Source organism: Myiozetetes cayanensis, unplaced genomic scaffold (assembly GCF_022539395.1).
Source record: "Myiozetetes cayanensis isolate MyiCay16 unplaced genomic scaffold, myiCay2020 scf234, whole genome shotgun sequence".
In the NCBI taxonomy this organism is placed as follows: Eukaryota; Metazoa; Chordata; class Aves; order Passeriformes; family Tyrannidae; genus Myiozetetes; species Myiozetetes cayanensis.
Window position 1 is genome coordinate 42,650 of NW_026087450.1, and position 25,683 is coordinate 68,332.

The 25,683-nt window shown below is 62.4% G+C and overlaps 1 protein-coding gene and 1 long non-coding RNA gene across 3 annotated transcripts; one reads left to right on the forward strand and one right to left on the reverse strand.

Moving 5' to 3' along the window:
* Positions 1-191: 191 nt before the first annotated feature.
* LOC126642604 (calmodulin-binding transcription activator 2-like) lies at positions 192-25,358 on the forward strand (the record flags this gene model as incomplete). The annotated part of the gene is given in 16 exon segments (XM_050320353.1): positions 192-262; positions 3,501-3,590; positions 3,687-3,787; positions 4,738-4,805; positions 8,445-8,580; positions 10,396-10,467; positions 10,542-10,740; positions 14,814-14,846; positions 17,935-18,060; positions 20,205-20,599; positions 20,602-20,826; positions 20,989-21,148; positions 21,245-21,382; positions 21,961-22,029; positions 23,702-23,752; positions 25,163-25,358. Coding segments are annotated over 15 exon segments (2,000 nt in total), but the record flags the coding sequence as incomplete, so codon positions are not given.
* LOC126642599 (uncharacterized) lies at positions 21,463-21,846 on the reverse strand. Of its 2 annotated transcripts, none has more exons than XR_007629483.1 (3): positions 21,754-21,846; positions 21,644-21,720; positions 21,463-21,506 (listed from the first exon to the last, which is right to left on the reverse strand). It is a non-coding gene; the product is annotated as an uncharacterized LOC126642599 (long non-coding RNA). The 2 variants fall into 2 exon arrangements; XR_007629484.1 differs by having other exon boundaries at positions 21,473-21,517; positions 21,633-21,720.
* Positions 25,359-25,683: the final 325 nt, after the last annotated feature.

Genomic DNA, 25,683 nt, shown 5'->3' on the forward strand with positions numbered 1-25,683 from the left:
TTTCCTCTGTTAACAGCGCTGGGGGCATCAGTATCTTTGATGGTTTTCGCCATACATCTCACAGAATTCCAAGCGGAGTAGGGCTTAATTAATAATTAAGGTCTCTAATTACGCCTTGGCCACGCCCACGCAGCGCAGGCCGCCCTCCTCGGCCCCGCCCCGCGCGCGGTGCGCGCTGACGTCACGCGCCGGCGGGCGGGGAAGATGGCGGCGGGCGGCGGGGGCGGGGGAGGCGGCGGCGGCCGCGGCCCTGAGGGGGCAGGTGGGGCCCTGAGGGGCAGGTGGGGCCCTGAGGGGCAGGTGGGGCCCTGAGGGCAGGTGGGGCCTGAGGGGCAGGTAGGGGCCGGGAGGGGCCGGGAGGGGGCCGGGAGGGGCAGGAAGGAGGGGTGAGGGGTGAGGGGGGTGTGTGTGAGGCGGGGAGGGAGGGGAGGTGGTGAGGGGAGGAGGTTTGGGAGTGCCTGAGGTTGGGGTTGTGGGGGAGGTGTAGGATGGGGGGATGTGGGGGTGGGTTTAGGGGTAGGAGTGTGGGGTGTCCTCAGGGTGGGATGGTTTTTTAAGGGTAGGGGGTGTGGGGTGTCCTCGAGGTGGGGATGGTTTTTAAGGGTAGGGGAATGTGGGGTGTTCTCAGGGTGGGGATGGTTTTTTAGGGTAAGGGAATGTGGGGTGTCCTCGGGCTGGGGATGTGGAGATGGTTTTTTAGGGTAGGGGTGTCCTCAGGGTGGGGATGTGGGGATGGTTTTTTAAGGGTAGGGGGTGTGGGGTGTCCTCAAGGTGGGGATGGTTTTTTAAGGGTAGGGGAATGTGGGTTGTCCTTGGGGTGGGGATGTGGGAATGGTTTTTAAGGGTAGGGGAATGTGGGGTGTCCTCGGGATGGGGATGGTTTTTTAGGGCAGGGAATGTGGGGTGTCCTCGGGGTGGGGATGGTTTTTAGGGCAGGGAATGTGGGGTGTCCTCGGGGTGGGGATGGTTTTTTTAGGTAGGGAATGTGGGGTGTCCTCAGGGTGGGGATGGTTTTTTTAGGGTAGGGAATGTGGGGTGTCCTCAGGGTGGGGATGGTTTTTTAGGGTAGGGAATGTGGGGTGTCCTCAGGGAGTGGGGATGGTTTTTTAGGGTAGGGGGTGTGGGGTGTCCTCGGGGTGGGGATGTGGGGATGGTTTTTCAGGGTAGGATATGTGGGGTGTCCTTGGGATGGGGATGGTTTTTTAGGGCAGGGAATGTGGGATGTCCTTGGGATGGGGATGGTTTTTTAGGGCAGGGAATGTGGGGTGTCCTCGGGGTGGGGATGGTTTTTTAGGGTAGGGAATGTGAGGTGTCCTCGGGGTGGAGATGGTTTTTTAGGGTAGGGGTGTCCTCAGGGTAGGGATGTGGGGATGGTTTTTTAGGGTAGGAGTCTGGGGTGTCCTCAGGGTGGGGATGGTTTTTTAGGGTAGGGGTGTGGGGTGTCCTCAGGGTGGGGATGGTTTTTTAGGGTAGGGGTGTTCTCAGAGTGGGGATGTGGGGATGGTTTTTTAGGGTAGGGAATGTGGGGTGTCCTCAGGGTGGGGATGTGGGGATGGTTTTTTAGGGTAGGGAATGTGGGGTGTCCTCGTTTTGGGGATGGTTTTTTAGGGTAGGGATGTGGGGTGTCCTCAGGGTGGGGATGGTTTTTTAGGGCAGGGAATGTGGGGTGTCCTTGGGATGGGGATGGTTTTTTAGGGCAGGGAATGTGGGGTGTCCTCAGGGTGGGGATGGTTTTTTAGGGTAGGGGATGTGGGGTGTCCTCGGGGTGGGGATGTGGTGATGGTTTTTTAGGGTAGGGAATGTGGGGTGTCCTCGACATGCAGATGGTTTTTTAGGGTAGGGTGTGGGGTGTCCTCAGGGTAGGGATGTGGGGATGGTTTTTAAGGGTAGGGATGTGGGGATGGTTTTTTAGGGTAGGGTGTGTGGGGTGTCCTCAGGGTGGGGAGGGTTTTTTAGGGTAGGGAGTGTGGGGTGTCCTCAGATTGGGGATGTGGGGATTGTTTTTTAAGGGTAGGGAATGTGGAGTGTCCTCAGGGTGGGGATGTGGGGATGGTTTTTTAAGGGTAGGGATGTGGGGATGGTTTTTTAGGGTGGGAGTGATGGGATGTGATCGCTCAGGAGTGGGGATGGGTTTAGGGTAGGGATGGGATGGTGTCCTCAGGGTGGGGATGTGGTGATGGTTGTTAGGGTAGGGTGTGGGGTCGTCCTGCAGGGTGTGGGATGGGTTTTAGGGTAGGGGTGGTCCTCAGGATGGGGATGTGGGGATGGCTTTTAGGGACAGGGGATGTGATGGTGTCTCGGGATGGGGTTGGTTTTGAGGGAGGGGTGTGGGATGGTTTTAGGACAGGATTGGATGGGATGTCCTCAGGATGGGATGTGATGGGATGGTTTTGTATGGGTAGGGGTGTGGGGCATCCTTAGGGTGGGGATGGTTGTTTAGGGATAGGGTGTGGGGTGGTCTTGGGGTGGGGATGAGATGGGATGTGGGGCAGGGATGGGATGGGATGGATGAGATGGGACAGGGGTGTGGGATGGGATGGGATGGGATGGGATGGGATGGAGGTTGGGATGGGATTGATGGGATGGGATGGGATTGATGGGATGGAGATGGATTGGGATGGGATGGGATGGGATGGGATGGGATGATGGGATGGGATGGGATAGGATGGGTTGGGATGGGATGGATGGGATGGGATGGGATGGGATGGATGGGTTGGGATGGGATGGGATGGGGTGGGATGGGATGGGATTGATGGGATGGGATGGGATGGGATGGGATGGGATGGAATGGGACAGGATGGGATGGGGTGGGATGGATGAGATGGGATGGGATGGGATGGGATGATTGGATGGATGGGATGGGACGGGATGGGATGGCACAGGATGGGATGGGGTGGGATGTGAGGAGGCTGTGGGGTGCTGTAGGACACAGGTGTGGGATGGGATGGGATGGCACAGGATGGGATGGGGTGGGATATGAGGGAGCTATGGGGTGCTGTAGGACAGGGGTGTGGGATGGGACGGGATGGGATGGCACAGGATGGGATGGAATGGGATATGAGGGGGCTGTGGGGTGCTGTAGGATGTGGGTGTGGGATGGGATGGCACAGGATGAGATGGAATGGGAGGCTGTGAGGTGCTGTAGGACACGGGTGTGGGATGGGATGGGATGGGATGGGATAGGATGGGATGAGATGGGATGGGATGAGATGGGATGGGATGGGATACGACAGGATAGGTTGGGATGGGATGGGTTGGGATGGGGTGGGATGGGATGGGATGGCACAGGATGGGATGGAATGGGATATGAGGGGGCTGTGGGGTGCTGTAGGATGTGGGTGTGGAACAGGGTGCTGGGGGGCTCTGAGCTGGGGCAGGGATGCTGAGAGCAGTGACAATCTCCCAAATGTCCCATTTCCCCCCCACCTTGTGTCCCCTCACCCCATCACCCATTTCTTGTGTGTGTGTGGGGGGGGTGGAGGTGACCCCCATCCCCACAGGTCCCAACCCTTCCTGCGCCCCCCGAGGGGAGCCCTGAGGGCCCCGCGTGCCCCCCGAGATGAGCGGCAAGGACCCCCCCGAGGTGTCTGGTGAGAGGAAGGGGACACCTGGGGACACCTGGGAGGACAGGTGGGACAGGGACACACACACAGGTGGGGGGACATTCACCACTCCCCCCTCAGCAGAGAGGAGCCACCTGAAGGTTTTCCTGCCCCGCAAGCTCGTGGAGTGTTTGCCCAAATGCCCCGTCCTGCCCAAGGAGCAGCTGCGCTGGAACACCAACGAGGTGGGGAGGGGACAGGGGACAGGGGAGGGACATGGGGACACAGGAGGACATGGGGGGGACACAGCAGGACATGGGGGGACACAGGGACACAGCAGGACGTGGGGGGACCCAGGGACACAGCAGGACATGGGGGGACACAGGGACACAGTGGGATGTGGGGGGGACACAGGGACACAGCAGGACATGGGGGGACACAGCAGGACATGGGGGGGACACAGGGACACAGCAGGACATGGAGGGGACAGGGGAGGGACACAGCAGGACATGGGACAGGGGAGGGACACAGGGACACAGCAGGACATGGAGGGACACAGGGACACAGCAGGACATGGGAGGGACACAGGGACACAGCAGGACAGGGGAAGGACACAGCAGGACATGGGGGGACACAGAGGGACATGGGGGACAGGGGAGGGACACAGCAGGACGTGGGGACGGAGGGACACAGCAGGATGTGGGGGGACATGGGAGGGACACAGGGACACAGCGGGACATGGGAGGGACACAGGGACACAACAGGACATGGAGGGACACAGGGACACAGCAGGACAGGGAAGGGACACAGGGACACAGCAGGACATGGGGGACAGAGGAGGGACAGGGACACAGCAGGACATGAGGGGACACAGGACAGAGGACATGGAGGACACAGGACACAGCAGGACATGGGAGGGACACAGGGACACAGCAGGACAGGGGAGGGACACAGGGACACAGCAGGACGTGGGGGGACAGGGGAGGGACACAGGGACACAGCAGGACATGGGGGGACAGGAGAGGGACACTGAGGGGACAGAGGGAATGGTTTGGCTGGGGACAGAGGGGACAGCGGGGTCAGGGACGATGAGGACAGCGTGACAGCAGGGCTGGACAGTGTGACACAGTGTGGGGGGGACAGAGGGGGGGGATGTGACACAAATGGGCCACTTCATCCCTTTTCCTTGTGCCAGGAAATCGCCTCGTACCTCATCACCTTCGAGAAACACGACGAGTGGCTCTCGTGCTCCCCCAAAACCAGGTGGGGTTGCCCCGGGCAGTGCCCTTTGGGGGGCTGGGGGGTGCTGTGGAGGGGCTGGGGGTGCCGTGGGGTGCCATGAGGAACTGTGGGTGCCATAAGGGGCTGTGGGTGCCAGGGGGTGCCAGGGGGTGCCATGAGGAGCTGTGGGTGCCATGGAGGAGCTGTGGGTGCTGTGGAGGGGCTGTGGGTGCCATGGAGGGTCTGTGGGTGCCGTGGGGATGCCCTGGGGGTACCAGGGAGTGGCTGTGGGTGCTGTGGGGTGCCATGGAGGGGCTGTGGGTGCCATGGAGGGGCTGTTGGGTGTCATGGAGTGCCCTGGGGGTACCATGAGGGGCTGTGGGTGCCATGAGGGGCTGTGGGTGCCACAGAGGGTCTGTGGGTGCCATGGAGGGGCTGGGGGATGCCACGGAGGATCTGTGGGTGCTGTGGGGTGCTGTGGGTGCCATGAGGGGCTGTGGGTACCATGAGGAGCTGTGGGTGCTGTGGGTGCCCTGGGGATGCCATGGAGGGGCTGTGGGTGCCATGGAGGGTCTGTGGGTGCCATGGAGGGGCTGGGGGTGCTGTGGGGTGCTGTGAGGATGCTATGGAGGGCTGTGGGTGCCATGGGGTGCCATGTGGGTGCCATGGGGGCTGTGGGGTGCCATGAGGGGCTGTGGGTGCCATGAGGAGCTGTGGGTGCCATGGAGGGGCTGTGGGTGCTGGGAGATGCCATGAGGGGCTGTGGGTGCCATGAGGGGCTGTGGGTGCCATGGAGGGGCTGTGGGTGCCGAGTGGAGTGGGCTGTGGGTGCCCTGGGGGTGCCCTGTGGGATGCCATGGAGGGTCTGGTGGGTGCCATGAGGGTGCTGGGGATGCCATGGAGGGGCTGTGGGTGCCATGGAGGGTCTGTGGGTGCCGTGGGAGGGGCTGTGGGTGCCATGGAGGGGCTGTGGGTGCCGTGGGGGCTGTGGGTGCCATGGGGGCTGTAGGGTGCCATGGAGGGGCTGTGGGTGCCATGGAGGGTCTGGGGGTGCCATGGAGGGTGCTGTGGGTGCCATGGAGGGGCTGTGGGTGCCATGGAGGGGCTGTGGGTGCCATGGAGGGGCTGTGGGTGCCGTGGAGGGGCTGTGGGTGCCATGGAGGGGCTGTGGGTGCTGTGGGATGCCCTGGGGATGCCATGGAGTGGCTGTGGGTGCCATAGGAGTGTGGGTGCCATGGAGGGCTGGGGTGCTGTGGGGTGCCCTGGGGATGCCATGGAGGAGCTGTGGGTGCCATGGAGGGTCTGTGGGTGCTGTGGAGGTGCTGTGGGGTGCTGTAGGGTGCCTGGGGATGCCATGGAGTGGTCTGTGGGTGCCGTGGGGGGCTGGGGTGCCATGGAGGGGCTGGGGGTGCCATGGAGGGTCTGTGGGTGCCATGGAGGGGCTGTGGGTGCCATGGAGGGTCTGTGGGTGCCGTGGAGGGGCTGTGGGTGCCGTGGAGGGGCTGAGGGTGCCATGGAGGGGCTGTGGGTGCCGTGGAGAGGGCTGAGGGATGCCATGGAGTGCCTGTGGGTGCCATGGAGGGGCTGTGGGATGCCATGGAGGGCTGTGGGTGCTGTGGGGGTGCCTGGGGTGCCATGAGGGGCTGTGGGTGCCATGGAGGGTGGGTGCTGGGGGTGCCGATGCATGGAGTGGCTGTGGGTGCCATGGGGGGTGCCCTGGGGATGCCATGGAGGGCTGTGGGTGCCATGGAGGGGCTGTGGGGTGCCATGGAGGTGCGCTGAGGGTGCCATGGAGGGGCTGTGGGTGCCATGTGAGGGTGCTGTGGGTGCCATGAGGAGCTGTGGGTGCCGTAGGGTGCTGGGGGTGCCATGGAGGTGGGGTCTGTGGGTGCCGTGGAGGGCTGGGGGTGCTGTGGGTGCTGTGGGTGCCATGGAGGGGCTGTGGGTGCCATGGAGGGGCTGTGGGTGCCGTGGGATGCCATGGGGTGCTGTGGGGTGCCTGAGGGATGCCATGGAGTGGCTGTGGGTGCCATGGAGGGTCTGTGGGTGCCATGGGAGCTGGGGTGCCTGAGGGCTGGGGGTGCCATGGAGGGCTGTGGGGTGCCATGGAGGGCTGTGGGCTGGGATGCCATGAGGGGCTGTGGGTGCCATGAGGGGCTGGGGATGCCATGGAGGGGCTGGGGGTGCCATGAGGGGCTGTGGGTGCCATGGGGTGCCCTGGGGATGCTATGGAGTGGCTGTGGGTGCTGTGAGGTGCTGGAGGATGCAATGAGGGGCTGTGGGTGCCATGGAGGGTCTGTGGGTGCCGTGGAGGGGCTGTGGGTGCCATGGAGGGTCTGTGGGTGCCGTGGAGGGGCTGTGGGTGCCATGGAGGGGCTGAGGGTGCCGTGGAGGGGCTGTGGGTGCCGTGGAGGGGCTGAGGGTGCCATAGGGTGCTGGGGGGTGCCATGGAGGGGCTGTGGGTGCTGTGGAGGGGCTGTGGGTGCTGTGGAGGGGCTGTGGGTGCTATGAGGGGCTGTGGGTGCCATGGAGGGATTGTGGGTGCCATGGGGTTACCCTGGGAATGCCATGGAGTGGCTGTGGCTGCCATGGAGTGGCTCTGGGTGCCGTGGGGTGCCGTGAGGGGCTGTGGGTGCCGTGGGATGCCATGGAGTGTCTGTGGGTGCCATGGAGGGGCTGGGGGTGCTGGGGGATGCTATGGAGGAGCTGAGGGTGCTGTGGGGTGCTGTGGGTGCCACGAGGGGCTGTGGGTGCTCTGAGGGTGCTGGGGGTGCCATGGAGGCTAGGTGCTGTGGGGTGCCATGGAGGGGCTGGGGGTGCCGTGGGGTGCTGTGGGTGCCATGGAGAGGCTGTGGGTGCCGTGGAGGGTCTGTGGGTGCTGGGGGGTGCTGTGGGTGCCATGAGGGGCTGGGGGTTGCTGTGGGGTGCTGAGGGATGCTATGGAGGGGCTGTGGGGGCTGTGGGTGCCATGGAGGGGCTGTGGGTGCCATGGAGGGTCTGTGGGTGCCATGGAGGGTCTGTGGGTGCCATGGAGGGTCTGTGGGTGCTGTGGAGTGCTGTGGGTGCTGTGGAGGGTCTGTGGGTCCTGTGGGGTGCTGTGGGGTGCCCTGGGGATGCCATGAAGGGCTGTGGGTGCCATGGAGTGGCTGTGGGTGCTGTGGGGTGCTGTGGGTGCCATGGAGGGGCTGTGGGTGCCATGGAGGGGCTGTGGGTGCCATGGAGGGGCTGTGGGTGCCGTGGGGTGCCCTGAGGGGCTGTGGGTGCCATGGAGTGGCTGTGGGTTCCATGAGGGGCTGTGGGTGCTATGGAGGGGCTGTGGGTGCCATGGAGGGGCTGTGGGTGCTGTGGGGTGCCATGAAGGGCTGTGGGTGCTGTGGGGTGCCCTGGGGATGCCATGGAGTGGCTGTGGATGCTGAGGAGCGCCCTGGGGATGCCATGAGGGTCTGTGGGTGCCATAGAGGGGCTGTGGGTGCCAGGGAGGGGCTGGGGGTGCCATGGAGGAGCTGTGGCTGCCATGAGGGGCTGTGGGTGCTGTGGGGTACTGTGGCTACCATGAGGGGCTGTGGGTGCCATGGAGGGTCTGTGTGTGCCATGGAGGGTCTGTGGGTGCCCTGGGGATGCCAGGGAGGGTCTGTGGGTGCCCCGGGGGTGCCCTGGGGGTTACCCTGAGCCCCCCTGCAGGCCGCAGAACGGCTCGGTGATCCTGTACAACCGGAAGAAGGTGAAGTACCGCAAGGACGGCTACTGCTGGAAGAAGCGCAAGGATGGCAAGACCACGCGTGAGGACCACATGAAGCTGAAGGTGCAGGGGGTGGAGGTAGGAGGAGGCGGGGGGGGGCACCCCCAGAACCACACCCCTCCCCTGAAAACACCTGGTTACCCCCCCAAAAATTTGCCCACTTGCTCCTCCCCCCCCTCCCAGTGAAACAATCTCTGCTTTGGGTGTGGGGAGCAGGGAGGGAGGGTGCACAAGGAAGGTTTTGAGGGTGTCAGGGCACCCAAAAAAGGGGGGATTTAGGGGTGCTGAGTGCCCTCAAGGGAAGATTTTGTGCTGCTGGGTGGTTTGGGACCCCCAGCTACGCATCCTTAGGGACATTGGGATACCCCCCGAGTTGGGGGTTTGGGGGTGATGGGGGCCAATTTGGAGGTGCCAGACTCCCCTTTGCTCCCCCCTCTCCCAAAATAAACAATCTCTGCTTTGGGTGTGGGGAGCAGGGAGGGAGGGGGCACAAGGAAGGGTTTGAGGGTGTCAGGGCACCCAAAAAAGGGGGGATTTAGGGGTGATGAGTGCCCTCAAGGGAAGGTTTCGTGCTGCTGGGTGGTTTGGGACCCCCAGCTACGCGTCCTTAGGGACGTTGGGATACCCCCCGAGTTGGGGGTTTGGGGGTGATGGGGGCCAATTTGGAGGTGCCAGACTCCCCTTTGCTCCCCCCTCTCCCAGTGAAACAATCTCTGCTTTGGGTGTGGGGAGCAGGGGGAGGGGGCACAAGGAGGGGTTTGAGGGTGTCAGGGCACCCAAAAAAGGGGGGATTTAGGGGTGATGAGTACCCTCAAGGGAAGGTTTGGGGCTGCTGGGTGGTTTGGGGGGGGTTGGGACCCCCAGCTACGCGTCCTTAGGGATGTTGGGATACCCCCCCCGGCCCGAGTTGGGGGTTTGGGGCGATGGGGGCCAATTTGGAGGTGCCAGACTCCCTTTGCTCCCCTCTCCCAAAATAAACAATCTCTGCTTTGGGTGTGGGGAGCAGGGAGGGAGGGGGCACAAGGAAGGGTTTGAGGGTGTCAGGGCACCCAAAAAAGGGGGGATTTAGGGGTGATGAGTGCCCTCAAGGGAAGGTTTCGTGCTGCTGGGTGGTTTGGGGGGGGTTTGGGACCCTCAGCTACGCGTCCTTAGGGACGTTGGGATACCCGCCCCGAGTTGGGGGTTTGGGGGTGATGGGGGCCAATTTGGAGGTGCCAGACTCCCCTTTGCTCCCCCCTCTCCCAAAATAAACAATCTCTGCTTTGGGTGTGGGGAGCAGGGGGGGGGGGCACAAGGAAGGTTTTGAGGGTGTCAGGGCACCCAAAAAAGGGGGGATTTAGGGGTGATGAGTGCCCTCAAGGGAAGGTTTGGAGCTGCTGGGTGGTTTGGGGGGGGTTGGGACCCTCAGCTACGCGTCCTTAGGGATGTTGGGATACCCCCACCCCGAGTTGGGGGTTTGGGGGCGATGGGGGCCAATTTGGAGGTGCCAGACTCCCCTTTGCTCCCCCCTCTCCCAGTGAAACAATCTCTGCTTTGGGTGTGGGGAGCAGGATGGGAGGGGGCACAAGGAAGGGTTTGAGGGTGTCAGGGCACCCAAAAAAGGGGGGATTTAGGGGTGGTGAGTGCCCTCAAGGGAAGATTTCGTGCTGCTGGGTGGTTTGGGACCCCCAGCTACGCGTCCTTAGGGACATTGGGATACCCCCCCCACCCCGAGTTGGGGGTTTGGGGGCGATGGGGGCCAATTTGGAGGTGCCAGACTCCCCTTTTCCCCCAACCAGTCTACTGAGGCTCTGACCCCTTTAACTTAGCCATTTGGGGACACCAAAAAAAACCCAAAAGAGCTGTTTCCCCCCCCAAATTTCTGCTCTGTGTGTCCCCCCCCTCTCCCCCCAGTGCCTCTACGGCTGCTACGTCCACTCCTCCATCGTGCCCACCTTCCACCGCCGCTGCTACTGGTTGCTACAGGTAAAGGGTGGGGGGCACAAAGACCACCCCCCTACCCACAGAAACCCCCCTAAAACCCCTCTCTTTACCCTCAGAACCCTGATATCGTGCTGGTTCACTACCTGAACGTGCCAGCCATGGAGGAGTGCGGTCGCCCCTGCGCCCCCCGGCTCTGCAGCCCCTCCCTGTGCGCCGGGACCCCCCCCCCGATCTGCGCCGGCGCCGCCGCCGCCGACCCCCGAGAGTGGCTCAAGTGGTCCCAGGAGGAGCTGGTGGCCCAGCTGCGCCCCATGTGTGAGTGGTTTTTAATTGTGGGGGGTGCCCCAAAAAAAGGTCTCATCTCTTACTCAGAGTTTTAGGGTGGAAGATTTTTGGGGGGGGGAAAAAAAAGGGGTGAATTGGTTGGTTAATTTTTGGGGAGGGAAAAAGGGTAGGAATTGGTTAGGGGTTTTTGGGGAAAAAGGGTGAATTAGTTGGGGTTTTTTGAGGGAAAAGGTGAACTAGTTGAGTTAATTTTTGGGGGAAAAAGGGGGTGAACTGGTTGGGAGTTTTTTTAGGGGAAAAGGGTGAACTGGTTGGTTAATTTTGGGGGAAAAAAAGGGGTGAATTGGTTGGGTTTTTTGGGGGAAAAAGGGTGAGTTGGTGGTTTTTGGGGAAAAAGGGTGGAATTGGTTGGGAGTTTTTTGGGAAAAAAAGGAGTGAACTGGTTGGGGAGTTTTTGGGAAAAAAGCTGAATTGGTTGGGTTTTTTTTGGGAAAGAAAAGGGGTGAATTGGTTGGGGCTTTTTGGGAGAGAAATAACGGGATGAATTGGTTAGGGTTTTTTTTTGGAGAAAAAGGGTGGATTGGTTGGGAGTTTTGGAGGGGAAAAAGGGTGAATTGGTTGTAGGTTTTTTGGGGAGGGAAAAGGGTGAATTGGTTGGTTAATTTTTGTGGGGAAAAAAAGAGGGTGAAGTGGCTGGGAGTTTTTTTTGGGGGAAAAAAGGGTGAATTGGTTGGTTAATTTTGGGGGGAAAAAGGGTGAACTGGTTGGTTAATTTTTGGGAGAAAGAGGGTGAGTGGTTGGTTAATTTTGAGGGAAAAAGAGGGTGAATTGGTTAGTTAATTTTTGGGAAAAAAGGTGAAGTTGGTTGGTTAATTTTTGGGGAAAAAGGGTGATAGTTAATTTTTGGGGGGAAAAAAAGGGTGAATTGGTTGGGTTTTTTGGGGAAAAAAGGGGTGAACTGGTTGGTTAATTTTTGTGGGGAAAAAAAGGTGAATTGGTTGGGGTTTTTGGGGAAAAAAGGGTGAATTGGTTGGGGTTTTTGGGGGGAAAAAGGGGTGAACTGGTTGGTTAATTTTTGGGGAGGGAAAAAAAGGGTGAATTGGTTGGGGTTTTTTGGGGGAAAAAAAGGGTGAATTGGTTGGTTAATTTTGGGGAGAAAAAGGTGGATGGTTAATTTTGGGGAAAAAAAGGGGTGAATTGGTTGGTTAATTTTGGGGAAAAAAGGGTGAACTGGTTGGTTAATTTTTGGGGGGAAAGGGTGAATTGGTTGTAGGTTTTTGGGGAGAGAAAAAGGGGTGAATTGGTTGGGTTTTTGGGGGAAAAGGGGTGAATTGGTTAGTTAATTTTGGGGGAAAAAGGGGTGAATTGGTTGGTTAATTTTTGGGGAGGAAAAAAGGGATGAATTGGTTGGGTTGTTTTTGGGGGAAAAAGGGTGAATTGGTTGGTATTTTTGGTGGGGAAAAAAGGGGTGAATTGGTTGGTTAATTTTGGGGAAAAAAAGGGTTGAATTGGTTGGTTAATTTTTGGAGGGAAAAGGGTGAATTGGTTGGTTAATTTTTGTGGCGGAAAAAAAAAGGGATGAACTGGTTGGTTAATTTTTGGGGGGAAAAAGGGGTGAATTGGTTGGATTGGTTTTTTTGGGGGGGGGAGGGCAAAGAGAGGGAGGGACACCCTAAAAGTTGGGTTTTTTTGGCGTGTTTATTTTCTGTTTCTTACTCAGTCTATGGGGCTGGGGGAGGACACCCCACAGCTCTTTTATTGAGGGATTTTAGCCCAGGGATGAAATTGGGGTGGCATGGGGGGGTGGATAGGGGAACACCCCTCATATCTGCTTTCCTGAGGATTTGCCCCTCTTCTCCCTCAGCCCACAGGGTGAAGTGGGGCTGGGGAGGACACCACAGCTCTTTTATTGAGGGATTTTAGCCCAGGGATAAAATTGGGGTGGCAGGGGGTGTGGTTTGGGGGTGGGTGAGTAGGGGAACACACCATCCCCCCTCCCCAATATTTACCTTCCTGAGGGATTTTGCCCCCTCTTCTCCCTCAGCCCATGGGGTGAAGCGGGGCTGGGGGAGGACACCCCACAGCTCTTTTATTGAGGATTTTAGCCCAGGGATGAAATTGGGGTGGCAAGGGGGTTGTGGCTATTTGGGGGGGTGGGTGAGTAGGGGAACACCCCCCTATATCTGCTTTCCTGATGGATTTTGCCCCCTCTTCTCCCTCAGCCCATAGAGTGAATTGGGGCTGGGGGAGGACACCCCACAACTCTTTTATTGAGGGGTTTTAGCCCAGGGATGAAGTTGGGGTGGTAGGAGGGGGTTGTGGCTATTTGGGGGGGTAGGTAGGTAGGGGAAAACCCCATCCCCCCCCAACATTTACCTTCCTGAGGGATTTTGCCCCCTCTTCTCCCTCAGCCCACGGAGCGAAGCGGGGCTGGGGGAGGACACCCCACAGCTCTTTTATTGAGGGATTTTAGCCCAGGGATGAAGTTGGGGTGGCAGAGGGGGGTTGTGGCTATTTGGGTGGGTGGGTAGGGATCCCTCCTTCCTGAGGGATTTTGCCCCCTCTTCTCCCCCAGCCCATAGAGTGAATTGGGGCTGGGGGAGGACACCCCACAGCTCTTTTATTGAGGGATTTTAGCCCAGGGGTGAAGTTGGGGTGGCATGGGGGGGTTGTGGTTATTTAGGGGGGTGGGTGTGTAGGGATCCCTCCTTCCTGAGGATTTTGCCCCCTCTTCTCCCTCAATCCACATGGTGAAGCGGGGCTGGGGGAGGACACCCCACAGTTCTTTTATTGAGGATTTTAGCCCAGGATGAAGTTGGGGTGGCAGAGGGGTTGTGGCTATTTGGGGGTGGGTGGGTAGGGAACACCCCCATATCTGCTTTCTGAGGATTTTGCCCCTCTTCTCCCTCAGCCCACAGAGTGAATTGGGGCTGGGGAGGACACCCCACAACTCTTTTATTGAGGGATTTTAGCTCAGGGATGAAGTTGGGGTGGTAGGAGGGGGTTGTGGCTATTTGGGGGGTGGGTGGGTAGGGAGACACACCATCCCCTAACATTTACCTTCCTGAGGGATTTTGCCCCCTCTTCTCCCTCAGTCCACGGGGTGAAGCGGGGCTGGGGAGGACACCCCACAACTCTTTTATTGAGGGATTTTACCTCAGGGATGAAATTGGGGTGGCAGGGGGTGTGGCTATTTGGGGGGTTGGGTGGGTAGGGGATCCCTCCTTCCTGAGGGATTTTACCCCCTCTTCTCCCTCAGCCCACGGGGTGAAGTGGGGCTGGGGGAGGACACCCCACAGCTCTTTTATTGAGGGATTTTAGCCCAGGGATGAAGTTGGGGTGGCAGGGGGGGGGTGGATAGGGGAACACCCCCCTATATCTGCTTTCCTGATAGATTTTGCCCCCTGTTCTCCCTCAGCCCACGGGGTGAATTGGGGCTGGGGGAGGACACCCCACAGCTCTTTTATTGAGGGATTTTAGCCCAGGGATAAAATTGGGGTGGTAGAAGGGGACTGTGGCTATTTGTGGGGGTGGGTGAGTAGGGGATCCCTCTTTCCTGAGGGATTTTGCCCCCTCTTCTCCCTCAGTCCACGGAGTGAATTGGGGCTGGGGGAGGACACCCCACAGCTCTTTTATTGAGGGATTTTAGCCCAGGGATGAAGTTGGGGTGGCTGGGGGAGATGTGGCTATTTGGGGGGGTGGGTGGATAGAGGAACACCCCCCTATATCTGCTTTCCTGAGGGATTTTGCCCCCTCTTCTCCCTCAGTCCACGGAGTGAATTGGGGCTGGGGGAGGACACCCCACAACTCTTTTATTGAGGGATTTTACCTCAGGGATGAAATTGGGGTGGCAAGGGGGGTGTGGCTATTTGGGGGGGTGGGTGAGTAGGGGAACACCCCCCTATATCTGCTTTCCTGATGGATTTTGCCCCCTTTTCTCCCTCAGTCCACGGGGTGAAGCGGGGCTGGGGGAGGACACCCCACAGCTCTTTTATTGAGGGATTTTAGCCCAGGGATGAAGTTGGGGTGGCAGGGGGTGGGTGGGTAGGGGAACACCCCCCTATATCTGCTTTCCTGATGGATTTTGCCCCTTCTCCCCTCAGTCCACGGGGTGAAGTGGGGCTGTGGCAATGGGGGCCACCCCCGGGCTGTCCCTGGAGCAGCTGGTTCAGCACGTCCTGAGCGGCACCAGAGCCGGCCACCCCCGCACCCACGCCTGCCTTCTGCGCTGGGGCTGGGTGAGACCCCAAACCGCCCTGGGCACCCCCAAACCACCCTGGGCACTCCCAACCACCCCTGGGCACCCCTGGGCAACCCTCAACTGCCCCCTGGGCACCCCCAACCGTCCCTGGGCACCTCCCTGGAACCCCTGGGCACCCCCTAAACCACCCCTGGGCACCCCTGAACCCCCTGGGCACCCCCCACCCACCCTGGGCACCCTGACCACCCCTCTGGGCATTCCTGACCACCCCTGGGAACTCCCCACCACCCTGGGCACCCCCTGACCACCCCTGGGCACCCCAAAACCACCCTCCTGGGCAACCCTCAACTGCCCCTGGGCACCCCCTCTAAATCCACCCCTGGGCAACCCCAACCATCCTGGGCACCCTCACGACCCCCTGGGCACCCCCAACCGCCCCTGGGAACTCCCCCACCCACCCTGGGCACCCCCACCCACCCCTGGGCATTCCTGACCACCCCTGGGCACCCCCCACCCACCCCCTGGGCACCCCCACCCACCCCTGGGCATTCCTGACCACCCCTGGGCACCCCCAACCCACCCTGGGCATTCCTGACCACCCTGGGCACCTCCAACCGCCCCTGGGCCCCCCTAACTGCCCCTGGGCACCCCAACCACCTGGGCACCTCACCCACCCTGGGAACCCCCACCCACCCTGGGGAACCCCTCACCCACGCCCTGGGCACCCCCAACCACCACCTGGGCACCCCCAACCACCCGTGGGCACCCCCAAATCCACTCCTGGGAACTCCCCACACCGCCCTGGGCACCCCTGCAACCACCCGTGGGCACCCCCAACCACTCCTCGGAACTCCCCCAACCGCCCCTGGGCACCTCCTCTAACCACCCGTGGGCACCCCTAGGAACCCCCAACCACCCCTGGGCACCCTCACTGCCACGGGACTGCCCCTGAACCCCCTTGGGACATCCCCCTGAACCCATTGGGACCCCTCCCACCTTGGAGACCCCTGAATCTCATTGGGACACCCTGCAAAACTCCCCCTAAACACCCCAAAATTCCCCAGAACTCCCCTGGCACTCCTGAACCTTCCCTTGATGATCCATGGGACTGCCCTGAACCCTGGGACCTCCTGAACCCCTTGGGACTCCCCCTGAACCCCCTTGGGAACTCCACCTTGGGACCCTGAACCTCATGGGACACCCCAAAATTCCCTGAACACCCCAAAATTCCCAGAACTCCCCTGGCACCCTGAACCTTCCCTTGACATCCACGGGCTGCCCTGAACCCCTTGGGACTCCTGAACCCATTGGGACCCCCTCTGAATCTCATTGAGACACCCCAAAATCTCCCAGAACTCCCCTGGCACCCTGAACCTTCCCCTTGACGCCCAATGGACTGCTCCTGAACCCCCTTGGGACCCCCTGAACCCATTGGGACCCTCCCACCTTGGGACCCCTGAATCTCATTGGGACACCCCTAAATTCCCTAAACACCCCAAAATTCCCCCAGAACTCCCCTGGCACCCTGAACCTTCCCTTGGACGCCCACGGACTGGCCCTGAACTCCTTGGGACCCCCTAGGAGGAGGTTGTGGCTATTTGGGGGGTGGGTGGGTAGGGAAACCCCATCCCCCAACATTTACCTTCCTGAGGGATTTTGCCCCCTCTTCTCCCTCAGCCCACGGAGCTGAAGCGGGGCTGGGGAGGACACCCCACAGCTCTTTTATTGAGGATTTTAGCCCAGGGATGAAGTTGGGGTGGCAGGGGGTTGTGGCTATTTGGGGTGGTGGGTAGGGATCCCTCCTTCCTGAGGGATTTTGCCCCTCTTCTCCCTCAGCCCACAGGGTGAAGTGGGGCTGGGGAGGACACCCCACAGCTCTTTTATTGAGGGATTTTAGCCCAGGGATGAAGTTGGGGTGGCATGGGGGTGTGGTTATAGGGGAACGATCCCCTATATCTGCCTTCCTGATGGATTTTGCCCCTCTTCTCCCTCAGTCCACAGGGTGAAGCGGGGCTGGGGGAGGACACCCCACAGCTCTCTTTATTGAGGGATTTTAGCCCAGGATGAAGTTGGGGTGGCAGAGGGTTGTGGCTATTTGGGGTGGTGGGTGAGTAGGGAATCCCTCCTTTCCTGAGGGATTTTGCCCCCTCTTCTCCCTCAGCCCACAGGGTGAATTGGGGCTGGGGAGGACACCCACACAGCTCTTTTATTGAGGGATTTTAGCCCAGGGATGAAGTTGGGGTGGTAGGGGGTTGTGGCTATTTGGGGTGGTGGATAGGGGAACACCCCCCTATATCTGCTTTCCTGAGGATTTTGCCCTCTCTTCTCCCTCAGTCCACGGGGTGAAGTGGGGCTGGGGAGGACACCCCACAACTCTTTTATTGAGGGATTTTAGCTCCAGGGGTGAAATTGGGGTGGCAGAGGGGTGTGGCTATTTGGGGGTGGGTGAGTAGGAACACCCCCACATCTGCTTCCTGAGGGATTTTGCCCCTCTTCTCCCTCAGTCCACGGAGTGAAGTGGGGCTGGGGAGGACACCCCACAGCTCTTTATTGAGGATTTTAGCCCAGGGATGAAGTTGGCAGTGGGGAGATGTGGTATTTGGGTGGGTGGATGGGAACACCCCTATATTCTAGCTTCTTCCTGAGGGATTTTGCCCCCTCTTCTCCCTCAGTCCACAGAGTGAATTAGGGCTGGGGGAGTGACACCCCACAACTCTTTTGATTGAGGGATTTTACCCAGGGATGAAATTGGGGTGGCAAGGGTGTGGCTATTTGGGGTGGGGTAGAGGGGAACACTTCTATATCTGCTTTCCTGATGGATTTTGCCCCTTTCTCCCTCAGTCCACAGGGTGAAGCAGGGCTGGGGGAGGACACCCCACAGCTCTTTTATTGAGGGATTTTAGCCCAGGGATGAAGTTGGGGTGGCAGGGGGTGTGGTAGGGGAACACCCCTCTATATCTGCTTTCCTGATGGATTTTGCCCCTTCTCCCCCAGTCCACTGGGGTGAAGTGGGCTGTGGCAATGGGGGCCACCCGGGCTGTCCCTGGAGCAGCTGGTTCAGCACGTCCTGAGCGGCACCAGAGCCGGCCACCCCCGCACCCACGCCTGCCTCTGCGCTGGGGCTGGGTGAGACCCCCAACCGCCCCTGGGCACCCCCTAAACCACCCCTGGGCATCCCTAACCACCCTGGGCACCCCTGGGCAACCCTAACTGCCCCTGGGCACTCCCAACCGTCCCTGGGCACCTCCTGACACCCCTGGGCACCCCCAAACCACCCCTGGGCACCCCTGAACCCCCTGGGCACCCTCCACCCCACCCTGGGCACCCCTGACCACCTCTGGGCATTCCTGACCACCCCCTGGGAACTCCCACTCACCCTGGGCACCCCTGACCACCCCTGGGCACCCCCAACCACCCTCCTGGGCAACCCCAACTGCCCCTGGGCACCCCTAACCACCCTGGGCAACCCTCAATCCATCCCTGGGCACCTCCATCCACCCCCTGGGCACCCCTAACCGCCCCTGGGAACTCCCCACCCACCCTGGGCACCCCCACCCACCCTTGGGCATTCCTGACCACCCCTGGGCACCCCCACCCACCCCTGGGCACCCCCACCCACCCCTGGGCATTCCTGACCACCCCTGGGCACCCCCACCCACCCTGGGCATTCCTGACCACCCTGGGCACCTCCAACCGCCCCTGGGCCCCCCTAACTGCCCCTGGGCACCCCAACCACCCTGGGCACCCTCACCCACCCCTGGGAACCCCCCACCCACCCCTGGGAACCCCTCACCTCACCCTGGGCACCCCCAACCACCACTGGGCACCCCTAACCACCTGGGCACCCTAATCCACTCCTGGAACTCCCCAACCGCCCCTGGGCACCCCTGCAACCACCCAGGCACCCCCAACCACCCTGGAACTCCTCAACCGCCCCTGGGCACCTCTAACCACCCGTGGGCACCCCTGGGAACCCTCAACCACCCCTGGGCACCCTCACTGCCACGGACTGCCCCTGAACCCCCTTGGGACATCCCCCTGAACCCATTGGGATCCCTCCCACCTTGGGACCCCTGAATCTCATTGGGACACCCCTGCAATCTCCCTAAACACTCCCAAAATTTCCAGAACTCCCCTGGCACTCCTGAACCTTCCCTTGATGTCCATGGGACTGCCCTGAACCCTTGGATCTCCCGAACCCCTTGGGACTCCCCTGAACCCCTTGGGACCTCCCACCTTGGGACCCCTGAATCTCACTGGGACACCCCAAAATTCCCCTGAACACCCAAAATTCCCCAGAACTCCCCTGGCACCCTGAACCTTCCCTTGACATCCACGGGCTGCCCTGAACCCCTTGGGACCTCCGAACCTATTGGGACCCCTGAATCTCATTGAGACACCCCAAAATTCCCCCAGAACTCCCTGGCACCTGAACCTTCCCTTGGACGTCCACTGGACTGCTCCTGAACCCTTAGGACCCCCTGAACCCATTGGGACCCCTCCCACCTTGGGACCCCTGAATCTCATTGGGACACCCCTAAATCTCCCTAAACACCCCAAAATTCCCCCAGAACTCCCCTGGCACCCTGAACCTTCCCTTGGACGCCCACGGGACTGCCCTGAACTCCTTGGGACCCCCTGAACCCATTGGGACCCCCTCCCACCTTGGGACCCTGAATCTCATTGGGACACCCCAAAATCTCCCCAGAACTCCCCTGGCACTCCTGAACTCTTCCCTTGGACGTCCATGGACTGCCCTGAACCCCCTTGGGACCCCTCTGAACCCATTGGGACCCCCTGAACCCATTGGGACCTCCTCCACCTTGGGACCCTGAATCTCATTGGGACACCCCAAAATTCCCCCTAAACACCCCAAATTCCTCCAGAACTCCCCTGGCACCCTGAACCTTCCCTTGGACATCCACGGGGCTGCCCTGAACCCCTTGGGACCCCCCACCTTGGGACCCCCTGAATCTCATTGGGACACCCCAAAATTCCCCCCAGAACTCCCCCTGGCACCCTGAACTTTCCCTTGGACGTCCACGGGACTGCCCTGAACCCCTTGGGACCCTCGAACCCATGGGACCCCCCTGAACCCATTGGGACTCCCGAACCCATTGGGACCCCCTCCCACCTTGGGACTCCCTGAATCTCATTGAGACACCCCAAAATTCCCCCCTAAACACCCCTAAATCCCCCTAAACTCCCCTTTGGGACCCCCAAATCCCCTGGGCCTGTCCAAACTCTCCCTGTCCCCCTAACATGTCCCCCCTCTCCAATTGTCCCCCCACAGGCACCCCCGGCCACAAGTGCGGCAGCACCAAGCACCGCATCATCTCCCCCAAGGTGGAGCGTGGGGGCGACGGCCCCAAACCCTCCCCCTCCTCCCCGGACACCACCCAACCCTCCCCAGAGCTGGGAGGACCCCCGAGGGTCCCCCCTTTTCCCACCCACGTCGGGAGGGGGCTGCCCATGCTGGTGGTGAGCGGCCTCGGGGGGGCGGCGGCGCCGGGGGGGCCGGAGCAGCCGCTGGGTTTGACCCCCAGCCAGCACCTGGTGACCCCCGAGGGCACCTGCCCCGCCCTGCCCGCCCCGCCCGCCGCCTTCGACCCCGACTGCTTCCTCAACAGCCCCCGCCGCGGGCAGACCTCACGGCTGCGAGGCCGAGGCACCCCGGGCGCGCCCCCTCCGCCCCTACAACTTGGGGGGCTAAGGAGGATGATGATGATGAAGAGGAGGAGGAGGAGGAAGAGGAGGAAGAGGAATCAAAGCGTGGGGCGGCCCCCCAGGACCCCCTTGCGAGCCCACCCCGCCCCAGCACCCTTTCCCCCTGCCCTCGCGAGCTGCTGGTGGTGGCGGGGGAGGGACCACGACGTTGGGGTGCCTCTAAACCCCCGCGGGGTCCTCCCCGCCCCGCGAGCCCCCTGCGCCCCCTGCCCTCCCCTTCGCCGCCGCCCCGCCGCCGACCCCGCCGCCGTGGCCATCACCGACTTCTCCCGGAGTGGTCGTACCCGAGGTGAGCGCTCGAGGGGTGTCACCACCCCCTTCCCCTTCCCCTTCCCCTCTCACATCCCCAGTGTTCCCACCCCCCACTTCTTAAACCCCCCCAGGGTGGGGTGAAGGTGCTGATCACGGGGCCCTGGGGGGACCCCGGCGGTTCCTACTCCTGCCTCTTCGACCGCACCTCGGTCCCGGCCGCGCTGGTCCAGCCGGGCGTCCTGCGCTGCTACTGCCCCCGTGAGTGTCCCTGAGGGGTGATGGGGGGGACACAAACACCCACTGGGACCCCTCCTGTGGCTGAAACCCCCCCTTTTTGCCCCCCAACTCTTGCAGCCCACGAGGCCGGCGTGGCCGCCCTGCGCGTGGCGTGTCCCCCCCGGCTGCTCTCGGCCGCCGCCCCCTTCGAGTACCGGGCACGGGGGGCTCTGCGGGGCCCCCCCGGGGCACAGCTGGACTGGCTGGCGCTGGATGGTGAGTGGGGACAACCCCCAACCCCCCACCCTCTCACCAAAAGATGCCCCCCAGGATGGGGGAGGTGAGGGAGGGAACACCTGGATTCCACCTGGATTCCACCTGGGTTCCACCTGGATTCCACCTGGGTTCCACCTGTTCCCCTGATTCTACCTGGGTTCCACCTGGGTTCCACCTGATTCCACCTGATTCCACCTGGATTCCACCTGGGTTCCACCTGGGTTCCACCTGGGTTCCCCCTGGGTTCCACCTGGGTTCCACCTGGGTTCCACCTGGATTCCACCTGGATTCCACCTGGATTCCACCTGGGTTCCACCTGGGTTCCACCTGGATTCCACCTGGATTCCACCTGGATTCCACCTGGGTTCCACCTGGGTTCCACCTGGATTCCACCTGGATTCCACCTGGATTCCACCTGGGTTCCACCTGGGTTCCACCTGGGTTCCCCCTGGATTGGGGCTATTGGGGAGGGGGTGACTCCATCTGGGGCTGGGGGAGGTGTGTGGGGTGTTTAAAAGGTTGGGGGGGGCTCTGTGTTCTCCTCCTTAACTCTGACCCTCTCCTCACCTCCCAACCAGAGGCCCAGTTCCGTCTGTCCATCCTGGAGCGCCTGGAGCAGCTGGAGACGCTGCCTGGGGCCCTGCCCCCGGCCCTCCTCCTCCACATGGGACCCCTCTGAACCCCCGGAGCAGGTGAGGCCTCCTCCCAACACCTGGGGTCTCTCCTGGACCCCTGAAGACCCTGAGACCCTCCCCAACACTTGGGGTCTCTCCTGGGCCCCCTAAAGACCCTTAGGGTCCCCTTGTGTCCCCTGGTGTCCCCTCCATGTTTGTGTCCCAAGCATCCCTTGATTTCTGTGACGTCTTCATACATCCCTTAGTGACCTGGATGTCCCCTGGCATCCCCAAACCTCTCTACCACCCTCCCCAGCCCCCTCTACCACCCTCCCCATGCCCCCTCTACCACCCTCCCTGTGCTCCCCTCTACCACCCTCCTTGTACCCCCTCCACCACCCTCCCTGTGCCCTCCACTCACCCTCCCCGTGCCCCTCTACCACCCCTCCTTGTGCCCCTCTACCACCTTCCCTGTGCCCTCTACCACCCTCCCCGTGCCCCCTGCCCCACCCTCCCTGTGCCCCTGCCCCACCCTCCCCATGCCCCTCTACCACCCTCCCCCACACCTCTCCACCACCCTCCCCGTGCCCCCTCCACCACCCTCCTCGTGCCCCTCCACCACACCCTCCTGTGCCCCTCTACCACCCTCCTCCATGCCCCTGCCTCACCCCTCCCCGTGCCCTCCACCACCCTCCCCAGTGCCCCCTCCACCACCCTCCCCTGTGGCCTCCTCTCACCACTCCTCCCCTGTGCCTCCACTACCACCTCCTCCCCGTGCCCCCTGCCCCACCTCTCCCCAGGCTCCCTCCACCACCCCTCCCTGTGCCCTCCACCACCCTCCCGTGCCCCTCTACCACCCTCCCCGTGCCTCTCCACCACCTTTCCCTGTGCCCCCTGCCCCACCCTCCCTGTGCCCTCCACCACCCCTCCCTCAGTGCCCCCTGCCCCACCCTCCCCATGTCCCCTGCCCCACTCCTCCCTCGTGCCCTCCACCACCTTCCCCCATGCCCTCCACCACCCTCCCGTGCCCCCTACTCCCCTCCCCATGCCCTCTACCACCCTCCCCGTGCCTCCTCCAAAACCCTCCCTGTGCCCCTGCTCCCACTCTCCCCTGTAGGCTCCCTCTCCACCACCTCCCCACGCCCCCACCACTCCTCCTTCTGTCCCCCTACCACCCTCCCGTGCTCCCTGCTCCCACCTCCTCCTGTGCCCTCTCCACCACCCTCCCCTGTGCCTCTGCCCCACCCTTCCTCGTGTCTCCCTCTTACCACCCTTCCTCTGCCCCCTCCACCACCCTCTCCCATGCCCCCTCCACCACCCTCCCCACACCCCTCTACCACCCTCCCCATGCCCCCTCCACCACCCTCCCCGTGCCCCCTCTACCACCCTCCCCACACCTCTACCACCTCTCCTAGCCCCCTCCACCACCCTCCCTTGTGCCCTCTCTACCACCTCCCCAGTGCCCTGCCCCACCTTCCTCGGCCTCTGCCCCACCTCCTCCCTGTGCCCCTCCACCACCCTCCCTGTGCCCCCTCTGCCACCCTCCTCCATGCCCTCTACCACCTGTCCCATGCCCCCTCCACCACCCTCCCCCATGCCCCCTCTACCACCCTCCCTCAGTCCCCTCCACCACCCCTCCCCAGTGCCCTGCCCCACTCCTCCCCATGCCCCTGCCCCAACCTCCCTGAGCCACCCCTACCACCCTCCCCCATTCCTCCTCCACCACCCTCCCCAGCGCCCTCCACCACCCCTCCCTGCGCCTCTGCCCCACCTCTCCCCGTGTCCCTCCACCACCCCTCCCCGGCTGCCCCTGCCCCACCTCCTCCTGTGCCCTCCACCACCCTCCCAGTACCCCTCCACCACCTCTCCCCGTGGCCCCTCTACCACCTTCCCACGCCCCTCCACCACTCTCTCCCCGTGGCCCCCTCTACCTACCACCCTCCCTAGCTCTCTGCCCCACCCTCCCGATGCCCCCCTCTACCACCCTCTCCCAGTGCCCCTCTACCACCCTCCCTGTGCCCCCTCTTACCACCCTCCCTGTAGCCCCCTCCCACCACCCTCCCTGTGCCCTGCCCCACCCTTCCCAGTGCCCCTCCACCACCCTCCCCTGTGCCTCTGCCCCACCCTCCCCAGCTCCCCACCACCCTCCCCGTGCCCCCCTACCACCCCCTCCTGTGCCCCCTGCCCCACCCCTCCCTGCACCCTCCACCACCCTCCCCCAGCCCCTGCCCCCACCCCTCCTCCTGTGCCTCCACCACCCTCCCCATGCTCCCTCTCCACCACCCCCTCCTCCTTGTGCCCTCTACCACCTCCCTGTGCCCCTCCACCACTCCTCCTTCCCAGCCCCCTGCCTCACTCCTCCCAGGCCTCCACCACCCTCCTGTGCCCCCCTACCACTCCTCCCAGTCTCTGCCCCACCTCCTCCCATGCCCCTCCACCACCCCCTCCCTGGCACCCCCACTACCCTCCCTGTACCCTCTACCACCCTCCCCAGGCCCTCCACCACCTTCCTGCCCTCTACCACCCTCCCTTGCGCTCCTCCACCACCCTTCCTGCGGCCCCCACTGCCCTCACACACGTGATGTCCCCAGGCCCTCCCGATGTCCCTAACAGCCCTGCCCCACCCCTATGTCCCTTCCCACGCCCCTCTACTCACCTCCTCCCGTGCCCCCTCTACCACTCCCTCCTCGTGCCCCCTCCACTCACCCCTCCCCGTGCCCTCCACCACCCTCCCTGTACCTCTCCACCACCCTCCCTGTGCCCCCTCCACCACCTCTCCCCGTGCCCCTCCACCACCCTCCTTGGTGCCTCCCTGCCCTCACTCCTCTCCCCGTGCCCCCTACCACATCCTCCCAGTGCCCCTGCCCCACCTCCTCCCTGTGCCCCCTACTACCACCTCCTCCTTCTGCCCCCTCTATCATCATCCTCCCTGTGCCCCCTTACACTCCTCCTCAGTGCCCCCTGCCTCACCTCCTCCCCCGTGGCCCCTGCTCCCACTCCTCCCTCGTGCTCCCTCCACCACCCTCCCCTGTGCCCTCCACCACCCCCTCCCCTGCCCCTCCACCACCCTCCCCTGCCTCCGCTCCCCACCCTCCCCATGCCCCCTTTACCACTCCTCCCCGTGCCCCCGCTGCCCCCTGACGTGCCCCCTTTCCCCCCACTCGTGCTCAGGGGCCGTGCTCGTCGTTCGAGGCGCGGGTGGTGTCGGTCTGTGAGGCGCTGATGGCGCGGCCGGGCTGGCCGGGGGCGTCCCCGGGGCCGTCGGCGCTGGCCCACGGGGCCACCTTCCGAGGGATGACCCTGCTGCACCTGGCGGCCGCCCAGGGCTACGCCCGCCTGGTGGAGGCGCTGCGGAGATGGAGGTGAGAGGGGGGGACACCTGGGGACACCTGGGGACAGGTGGGGATAGGTGGGACAGGTGGGGACAGGTGGGGACAGCTGGGGATAGCTGGGGACAGCTGGGGACAGGAGGGGACACCTGGGACAGGTGGGGACACCTGAACACACCTGGGGACAGTTGGGGACACCTGGGGACAGGTGGGGACAGCTGGGGACACCTGGGGATAGCTGGGGACACTTGGGGACAGCTGGGGACACCTGGGGACATGTGGGGACAGCTGGGGAAGCTGGGGACACCTGGGGACAACTGGGGACAGGTGGGGACACCTGGGGATAGCTGGGACTCTA